This window comes from Taudactylus pleione, unplaced genomic scaffold, assembly GCF_031769625.1.
Source record: "Taudactylus pleione unplaced genomic scaffold, aTauple2 ptg000695l, whole genome shotgun sequence".
Taxonomy (NCBI): Eukaryota; Metazoa; Chordata; class Amphibia; order Anura; family Myobatrachidae; genus Taudactylus; species Taudactylus pleione.
In genome coordinates this window covers 1,697,583-1,707,514 of record NW_028285097.1, presented here as the reverse complement: position 1 = coordinate 1,707,514, position 9,932 = coordinate 1,697,583, and the positions used below count along the sequence as shown (strand labels likewise).

Sequence of the window (9,932 nt, the reverse complement as noted above, 5' to 3'; positions counted from 1 at the left end):
TCTAATACAGGGGAATGACCACTATTACAGGGGCCCACAGAAGAATCCCCCTATTCCAGGGGTTGACAGGATAATGAAACCTCTTATTTTGGGGTCCAAAGGAAAATGTCCCCTATTATAGGGGTCCAAAGGAGAATTCCCATTACAGGAGGTCACAAGTAAATGACTCCCATTACAGTGGTCCACCAGATATTGGTCCATAACAGGAGGCCACAGAAGAATACCTACTATTACAGGAGTCTATAGGAAAATCCCCTCATTCCAGGTGTCCACAGGGGAAGAAAACTTATCACACATGTCCAAAGGAGAATGGCCCTCATTTCAGGGGTCCACAAGAAAATGCCCCATTACACAGGAGAATGTCCCCCATTACAAGGGCTTACAGCAGTGGTCGCCAACCTTAATTGAGGTGTGAGCTACTTTAGTAAAATTAAACCTAATGAAGAGCTACTAAAATTGTAGAAAAAAAATCTGGCTAATAACCGAACAATTGAACGTCATTTAAGGAAAATAAAATAAAAATGTTTCATAGAAAAAAACAATGCATGTCATTATTACTGTGATATTGTTGTAGTTTGTAAATAAAAAGCACAGGCACATTTCACTGTTAATTACCAGCTCCAAGGAGGTACGTGCAGTAGAGGAGCAAAAGATACTGGGCGGGAGTCACTTGTTCTGCCATAGCGTATACCCCGTGGGTGGAACCACAGCTGTGGCAACCACGTGATGTGCTTACCTGTGGCTCCACCAATGGCGTCGACACCATGGGGGAGCACGTGCCAGAGGTCACTTGCTCCTAGTTTACTCGGCAGTACCACAGCTACCTGTAGGTACGCTACCAAAATTAAGACTGCGAGCTACAGGTTGGAGACCACTTGTCTACAGAATGATATTACAGAGGACCATGGCATAATGCCCCCTATTACATGGGTCCACCAAGGAAGCCCCAATTAGAGAAGGTCACATTACACTGATCCACATGAGAATTAAACCTGTTACGCCTGGCTCATTTACACTATATCAAAACAAATAGGGACATGTATCGCTTGGAGGAAATAATTTATTAACCGGTGGAAATAAATATTTATAAATGTTTTATTGCCTGCAGTCATGTTACAGGATAAATTAGCAGGCTGCAAATGATAGAAAACAACTTATTTAATATTTAATTCCCACTTGCAGTTGTGACCCATGATATCCTAATTTCTGCCCCAGCTCTGACATGTGACTGGCTGCATTCAGTTACTTCTGCTATTCCAGGACTCTGCTTTTCATGTAACGAGAAGGTTTTCTATCTGTTGCTCATCCGGGCGAAGTGAGAAAACGCTTTGCTTCTAAAAACGTTAAATAGCACGTAGTAACAAAGTGTCTGATTCTAAGTCGGGAGCACAGCAAAAAAGAGCAAGAAACTTTGCACCTGGGGCACTGCAGGGGGGCAAATACATTTATTATGTCTGCATGCAGGGTAAATACCAGCTGCTTCTGCATGTAGCCCAGAGATGCTGGCCAGCTTTATTCTTGCACTGCAATTTAGATGTGAGCTTGGTCACTCCCCTTCCTAAATCTAAAGGCCCCCATACATCTGCAATGGCATGGGGTCATTTGGCGATGATTGTCCCAATAAATTGACAATGATTGTTTTTCCCCGATTGGCGATTGCCATCAAAAGTGTTTGCAATCGCCAAATCAGGTTGTCCAACATGTTGGATTTCACCGACCAATCGGGGCTGTAGATTGCGAGTGTATGCTAACGGTCAGCCGGTTTGCCGACCGTTACTAGTAAGAAATTAGCATATCTGTGTTTCCCGAAAAGAAATCTGCAAATCACTGAAAAAGATCTGTAATGTACGGGTCACATTGCTAAATTGGGAAATCATTAAACAAATTGTTCATTTGTGGTTTCCTGATGACTGATGTATGGGGGCATTTACTCTCTGCACATAATACATCTGCCCCACCTGCAGCGCAACTTGGTTTTATCCAAGTGCAAAGATACTTGATTATTTTATTTTGCTTTGCTCCCAACTCAGAACCAGCTGCAAAGACTTTATTATTTTAGTACATGATGCACTGTAGATTCTATACATGTTTTGTTTCTACTACCTCTTCTGTTTATACCTTAGTACAGTCATGTTTTCCTATGAGGAGAGGGGGGAGGGGTCATCTACACTTACTTAATGACAGTATACCATTGATGCTTCCTGTTCGGTTACACACTATTGAGATGATGAAATACTTGATTTCAGATCTGTGCTTTTCAGACAGTTTTCCCTCCACCTAAGTGATGAAGAGCAGCTCTGCAATCTTGTTTTATTGCGGTGTACAAAGAGACCCCGGACTCTATTGAGAAGCCCCCGGGCAGAGCTATTTAATTTTATTTTTAGTCAATTGCATGTATATGAGTCACATTTTTGTTCTCTCTCGCTCTCATCGCTGTTATACATTCACAGATCCCTGCTTTTTGTCCGCGTTTAAACATTCCATTGTGGGGATAATCGCTGCAATTTTCCCCCTTTGTACGGACGCAGCAGGTGACGGAAAGCTGAGTCTTGTTTGTGACTGTCGTTATGCTCGGTGGTGCCTTTTTATGACTGATATTGGGATCTGGCTGCTGGCAGGTGAACAATAACAGCCCTACCATTAATTGACTTGGCTAAATTAAGTAACGGCAGCACCAGTTACGGAGTGTCACCCTGTGTCACCGAGGGGCAGAGTTTCATCTCTCCCCATTGATCTCTGCCATGACAGCCTTCCGTGCTGCCCTTATATGGTGCCACCGGAAGCCATGACTGTGCAGTGAAACCCTTGCTTTCTGTACTGGCTGCACAGACAGACTCTTCAGTCTGCTCAAATTTCCCACAGAGACATTAATTTAAAGAATATCTTTATATATTTTACGTTTTATTAACCAACAATCAGTTTGTACATTGACACAATATGGCTTTTGTCATTTTTACACGATCTCTTTGGATAAAACGCAAAGTGCTTTCAGACATTACAGACAAAAGTGCGGTATTTTATATAAATCATAGAACCGTTCTCATATTTCTATCCACATGATAAGGCTGCCGAACTAAGGTCACTTTTTTTTTTCCCATAAAAAAGTACCATCGATATCTGTCTGTTATTTTGTTTTCCAGGGGTACATTCTGGCTCATTATCACAGAGGAATTAGGAAGGTGCTATAACAAACAATTATATTCATTGCTGTTTCTTGTATATAGGAAACACTTTCTTTGATCCTCCGTGACAGACATTTGAGCAGTAGAAAATATGTCCTACAATCTTACGAGGCAGGAGTGGAACCTTACAGGATAATGTACTTAGAGGTCTGTGGTTGGTGACGGACAGTATGGAATACAGTATAGGATGGAATAAAAACTTTTCATTTTTATCAGCTGTCCATTCAGTCTTTGTTGCCAATGTTCCTCATGAGTTTCATAGGTGGATCAATAATTTTTTAACATCTAAAGTGGTTGGCATGAACCCACACACGTAACTGTCAAGGAATCTCTTCCAGGCGGGTCAGTTGGTGGCTGGAGTTCAATGAGCCCACAAACTTGGTGGCCGGCGTCCATTGCTATCTGGAAATAAAAATGAACAGAGGTAAGTATATGGGAATTACTCAAAAAGTTTGAACAAAGAGAAAAGTGACATGCTAGCATTTAGCATTGGGGCCATCTACATTTCATGCTAATTGACTTTATGGTATATCAAAAATAAATAGGCATCACAGATTATCCTATAATAACTGTGGTTTAAAGAGAAAACCGGGTTTTCCAGACCTTATATGTTAGATAAATATGAAAAGAAGATTTCTCGAGGCTGGGTGGGTAAGATACAAATATTTTACTTTAGCTGAATCGTGTTGAAAGAGCAAAATATTTGTTTCTTACCCACTTCCAGCGCTGGAGAATCCATATATATATATATATATATATATATATATATATATATATGCCATGCAATATCTTGTGCACAACCAAACTGTGTAGCCTGCGTGCACTCAATAGGCCCTAAAGAAACTATGGTCCCTGAATACACAGAAAGAGATCTTAATAGGAGGACAGAGACAGTAGTTTAGAAATGAAGGACTTAAACACATTGTATAAATCAGTCACTGTCAATGATTTCACATACGTACTTACATTGTTATACTATGAGCCTCTCTCTCCCTCGATCCTTGTTGTTCATGGGCTTCAGGAGAAGCAGAAGAAGGTGGGCCCTCTGATTGGCCTCAGGAGAAGCACTAGGGTGAGGGTGAAGTCTTCACTGGTTGCTAATCCAGTTATAGATTCTTCTCCACATGAGAGCCCAATGTTGAGAGACTGGGCTCCTGAGCCAAAAATAAGTGGCCTTGATGTGGCCTGTTGTGAATGTCCAGAACTCCTGAAGATCGTAGATATTCCTGAGTGAGGTTGACTGAGTCCTACATTCCACACTGTCCATTTGATATGACAGAGCAAGTCAAATAACGGCAATTGTTGGCATAGCCAGGAGCGCTGATCTCAGGACCTATGTGTCTACTTTGTAGGCACAGAACATGGGTTGTTGTTTGGGGCCAAATCCTAAACTCTTAAAGAGCCTCATGGAACCATCCATTGGAACTGCTGTCTTCTACGTGAAGGAGTTGGAGGATTGAAAATGTCCACAAATATACAGTGAATGCACAATCAGGTGTTGAATATCTTAGAGTCAGTGTCCAGGTAGAGACTGTGCAATTGTGAAGTTCTAGAATAGACCGAGTTGCAACTGACATTCAAATATTTTGGTTTGAAATTGCTTAGATCCAAAAAATGCTACCATGATATCACACATATACAGTATATTGTCCCTGTGTCCAAAACACCGGACGTATCATATTTACAAGTGGGACCAAAAGACGGCTTCAAAGGTGAAAGTCGAAAAAAATGACAATATTTATAACATTAAAGAGAAGTTCATTGCAATAACTCTTTGAAATATGAAATAGTAGAAGCACATTATTGCTCTGTTATAAAATGCAAAGAGTTATTTTATAAAGTCACCATACACTTTGTTTTAGTTTCGTCTCTCTATGTACAATATATTGCATTTATCATATGTACAATAAGACAATCTTTAGGTAGATGACATTTGGCGCACATTTTGATGAATATCAAAAATACATTCCCCTCCCCCTATTTACACATTCTTTATAGATGTAAAAAAAAATGCTCTTAAAACTGAACAAACAGTGAACGCTCCTACTACCGCCATTTTCCCTGAAATTTAAAGGGAGAAGGCAGAACATCAATAAAACTGCCCTAAACATACAGTAAATGCTCTCACTGGGCACCTGCTTGAATAATAACCTTTAATGCACATGTTATGATTGCACCCAAAGTTGTGACACCAGATTCTGGTGACAAATTCACCAACTTTTAACAAAGTTCCATTTACTATATGGGGCCCTTTAAAAGCAACTACCGTTTACTTTCAGGATAGATGTAGGGCAATATGTCCTATTCACCTGCTACAATCTCGGCCGTGCCGAGTACATTGCAGCATGATGTTTAGGTCTGAAATAAGTCATTCATTCAGCTATAATGTTAAATCTCATGTTATGAAACTTTAAATGTATTTTTTGTTGCTTTTTAAAAAAAAAAAAAGAATAGCAAAAATGTATTGCAAAAAAGATGATCTTGTCTTGTAAGTGCCATCAGCATTGCCACAACTAATCTAGTATGGTGTGATAAACCCATGTCCCAACCGTTACACTGTCTCATATCAGTCACTTGTCTTCGCTGCAACTTTCCTCATCAGGCAGGATACCCACTTGCAAAATGACTAGAGTTTTTTCTCAATGCACTCAGGCAAAACTCTCAGCAGAGATACATCACATGTTCCCACTCTTTCCAGGAAATTTTCCTATTCGTACCCGGCTTTCTCTGTGCAAATGCTATTGCTATTGCTATCATAGGGGTCTTTTGTGACAATGACATTCAGTTTGGTGCTGATTTGCTCTTCGGAGAAAGATGCTTTCAGAGTTTGCATCTCTGATTGCTCAAAGTCAAACTGGATCTCTTTGCCCATCTGCACTAGCTGATCCATGGTTTTGGGGAGAGGGGGCTTCAGGAAGCGCCTGATCTCGGGGTGCAGAGTGCTAATGATGTAACCTATCATCTCTTCCTCATTGGCATCAACATACAGCCTGTGATACAAGGCTCTTTTCTTCCACACAAACTGCTCTAGGGGTTCCCAGCGTCTCTGGGGAAGATCTAAGTCCCTCTTGATGGCCTCTCTGACCAACAGCCTTTCGCAGTACTGCAGGAAAGCCACTTTGAAATCGTGCCAACTATCTACTGTCTCCTGCCTATATTCCCACCACTTTTTGGCTGCACCCTTCAAGTGGTTGTCTACTTGGGACAACCAAACTTTCTCATTCCACCCACTGCGCTTAAAGTACTTCTCTAGATTCACCAGGAACTCTCGGGGATCCTCTGACATATTGGCATCGAACTCAGGCGAGGAGAGGATATCAACGGAGATCACAACCCAGTGGTGTGGGTGGCATGTTTGGGCTGGTAAGGGAGGTGGGGGTGGGGGAGGTGATGATGGTGGACTAGGGGCATAAGGATCAACTATCTCCTGAGATGCCTCTGCCTCCTTTTCCTTATCGCTTTTCTCTCCATAAAAAGACCTCCTATGTTTCTCCTCCATCTGACATGTCCTGCACAAGTTGTGATCAGCTTTGCTGACCATTTTTTCAAAACGAGAGAACACTCCTCTCCAAGAATTCATCTCTCTCTTTACCCATCTCTCTAGGTTGACCAGGGTGTCTTGGCACCTCATCAGGCAAGCCTTTATGGAGCGTTTCCACCTTTGAATTCCAACTACAGGGGATTGATCATTCATGTTCGCATTTAACCTCTGCACGGACCTCTTGAACCCTTTGAGCTCGTTCTCCACCTGCCTGGAGACCCCAGACAGGATATACACCTGGGTCTTTCTAACCCTATCCAACATCTCTGCTGGACTGCAAGTGCCAATTTGAAGAGCCACTGTTTGTTCAGGAACAGAGAGAGCTGGGACTCCGATCCCATTGAGAGCCAAACTTGCTGCCATTTCAAAAGCTTGCCAGGGAACAAACTTGAAATTGACCAATTACAATTGGAAAATAAGAGGCTAAGCAGCAATGCTAGGGCTGCAAAATGTCAGACTTGCACCCTGTCAGAAACTTTTTTAGTTACCCTCAGCAGGAATGCACACTCTGAGGTAGCAAGTTTGGGAAAGCGTCACCGCACCTCTCTCTCTCTACAATGTTAGGCAAAGAGCATTGTGGTACAAATTAGTACACATTCTTAACAATTTCTTTTAAGCTAGAAGCTAGATCTACAATTGGGCAACACAAAACAATGAAAAGTTCCCAATACAGCGGAACACTGTTATTTAAAATTTTTAGCAAATAATAGAAAGTAGAGATAAAAGACTGCAGTTAGATATCACCCCAATAAAGGTGTCCAGTCCTTTCAGGAGTTCTGAAGAATTGCCTGTTTCTCTTTAGCCTGGGCAATCCGGGATATTTCTGTAGATCTTAGTGCTGACTGTGCAGATTCGTACAAGTCTTGTCGCACTGTTGGGCTTGGAGAACAAAATCTGTGCTTGCAAATGCGGGGAAAAAAATATCAGCTTCTTGTTGGAGAATCGAACTCCGTCGATGGCTAACTATCAAGCTAGCAGGTAGCGGTCCTGGAGAGCTGCTCGGAACACAAGGCGGTGGAGAAGAAATACTTTCTGTTTGTGTTGGAGTTTGTGTGATTAGTTTGCCAGTCAGAGTATTTATACTGTATCAGGCAGAGCCTGACATGTGAGTTAGCAGCAAACCCCATACTACGCTCGAAGCGTTCATTGGTTGGAGCTTCCATCTCCAAGGCAACCAGAACATTTGGATGCCACTTCAAGGCCCCCTCCCTGTGATTCAGCTAACACACGTTGGAGGCGGAGAACACTCCTTCTTTGGAAGAATGTGTAATTCCCTCTCTCACTGAAAATGAGAAAACACGTAATTGAACTATAACAAGGAGACGAGGAGACACATCTCCCACGGAATGTTACACGTCTTCCCTGTCTAAACCTGCCAAATAAGGTCTCATCTCATCATTTGTATGATGGGTGGAAGACGATGTCCTCCCCCCTACTACACACCTACATAAAATATACACACATATGCTGTCATTTGCAATGGGGGATACATGCTCGGAGTCACTTATCCCCATTAAGGTTATAGAATGGCTCATGATAGTAAGTGGGAGCAGATTTACCCTCTGTATTAAATGACAGTATGAGGTACGTAGATGTATCATTTATTTATTTTGTCCCTTACAGAGGGCCGATTGCCCTGGTTACACAGGAGGGGGGAACCTTTAATATAATCTCAGAGTTCTGTTATCCAATATGATTTTTTTAATAGAAAGACTGTACTAGAGATGATTGAATCATTCATGCAGTTTTTAAATTTGATGAAACTTGATCAGTCTATGGATCGTGAATTACTCAATGGGTCATGATTTGTTTGGGCGGTTTGGTTTCGGTTCGCAGTGTTGCTGGTTCAATCTCCGGTGGCTGCACTTAAACTAGAGATGTGTGAGTTCGATTCTCAGGGAACCAACAACAACAGAATATAGAGGCTCTGATTCGAACCGAAGGCCTGATTCAGACCTGGTCGCAAGCGCCATGCGCTCGCAACCGGGTCAATGGTGGGCCAGTTCACATGCGCACGACAGAGCCGGCTCCATCGTGCGCATGCGCGAGACCCAGACAGCGACGAGCAATCCGTCACTCCGGGTCTCGTACCAAAGGGGGCATGCTGTCACTCAACATCGACAGCACGCCCCCTTTGGTACGAGACCCAGAGTGACGGATTGACGTCGCTTTCCGGGTCTCGCACATGCGCACGACGGAGCTGGCTCCGTCATGCGCATGCGCACTGACCCACCATCGACCCAGTGGGCGGGCCAGGGGAGTGGCTGCCCAAGAGGAGGTGTTCACATGTGAACGCCTCCGTTTGGGAGCGGGCCCAATGACATCACGAGTGATGTCAGTGGGAGAGATTTTGGCTCTGTTAGAGCCGAAATCTCTCTGGGGCTTGTGGCAAAGAGACCCTACCACAAGGGTCTTGTCGCAAGCCCGATGGTCGCGATGGTATTAACCATCGCGACCATCTTCCTGGCTGCTCGCTATAGCTGTGGGTGGTCACCCACAACTGTGCGAGCGGCCAGGAGGCCGTTCTAAAAAAAAAAGACTGGCCCTGATTCAGAGCGAGCGCTCTGTCAGAGCGTCCGGCTCTGAATTAGGGCCCGAGTACGAGTTCGGAATCACTTTTGGGTACCGAGTCAAACTGAGGAACTGATTCAGACCCGCTCGCTAGGAAGCGTTCGCTCGTAACTGCCGATGGTTCACATTGTGCGCATGCATATGCATCGCAGTGTGCGTACGCAAACTAGTCTGAGCGATCGAGAAGCGTACGCTCGCCGAGCATAGACAGCCCAGCTGAATGAGTGACAGGACAAGCCATTTGTGGTAACAGGGGCAGGCCACTAGAAACGGGGGAGTGGAGGTGCGAATGCATGCGTGCCTGAGCATCTTAACGCCGTTTCAGAGGCGTGCATAATTAGCAGGCAGCATCATAGTACACGTCACCTGGTTGAATTTTACACTGAAGTGCTCGCAGTGCTTGTGGTAGGGTATAGTCAACCTCAAGCTCTGCGAGTGCATCCTATGGTGCCGATGGTTGCATACATATCCTGGAGATGATGTGCGCAAGTGGGCGTCTTAAGACAGGCTGGTGGGCATCTGCATACACAAAGTGATAGCACGTCAAGAAATAGTGGGTGTGCTTATACCTTGCCGTGCGATTGGATGCCTTGCCGTCATTTGGCTGAATTTGCATACACTGGGAGCGAGCGTACGAA

At 43.7% G+C, this 9,932-nt stretch overlaps 1 protein-coding gene across 2 annotated transcripts; it reads right to left on the bottom strand.

Moving 5' to 3' along the window:
• Positions 1 to 2,884: 2,884 nt before the first annotated feature.
• Positions 2,885 to 7,756, bottom strand: ARC (activity regulated cytoskeleton associated protein). 2 transcript variants are annotated; one of them, XM_088456272.1, is made up of 2 exons: positions 4,149 to 7,756; positions 2,885 to 3,584 (listed from the first exon to the last, which is right to left on the bottom strand). In XM_088456272.1, exon 1 carries the CDS (start codon positions 7,084 to 7,086, stop codon positions 5,890 to 5,892), a length of 1,197 nt encoding a protein of 398 aa, XP_088312398.1. In that variant the 5' UTR covers positions 7,087 to 7,756; the 3' UTR covers positions 2,885 to 3,584; positions 4,149 to 5,889. The 2 variants fall into 2 exon arrangements, with proteins under 2 accessions (XP_088312398.1, XP_088312399.1); XM_088456273.1 differs by having other exon boundaries at positions 2,885 to 3,580.
• Between the last annotated feature and the right edge of the window lie 2,176 nt (positions 7,757 to 9,932).

Coding starts and splice junctions, on each gene's coding strand:
- ARC (XM_088456272.1), bottom strand. CDS start 7,086: ATGGCAGCAAGTTTGGCTCTCAATGGGATCGGAGTCCCAGCTCTCTCT.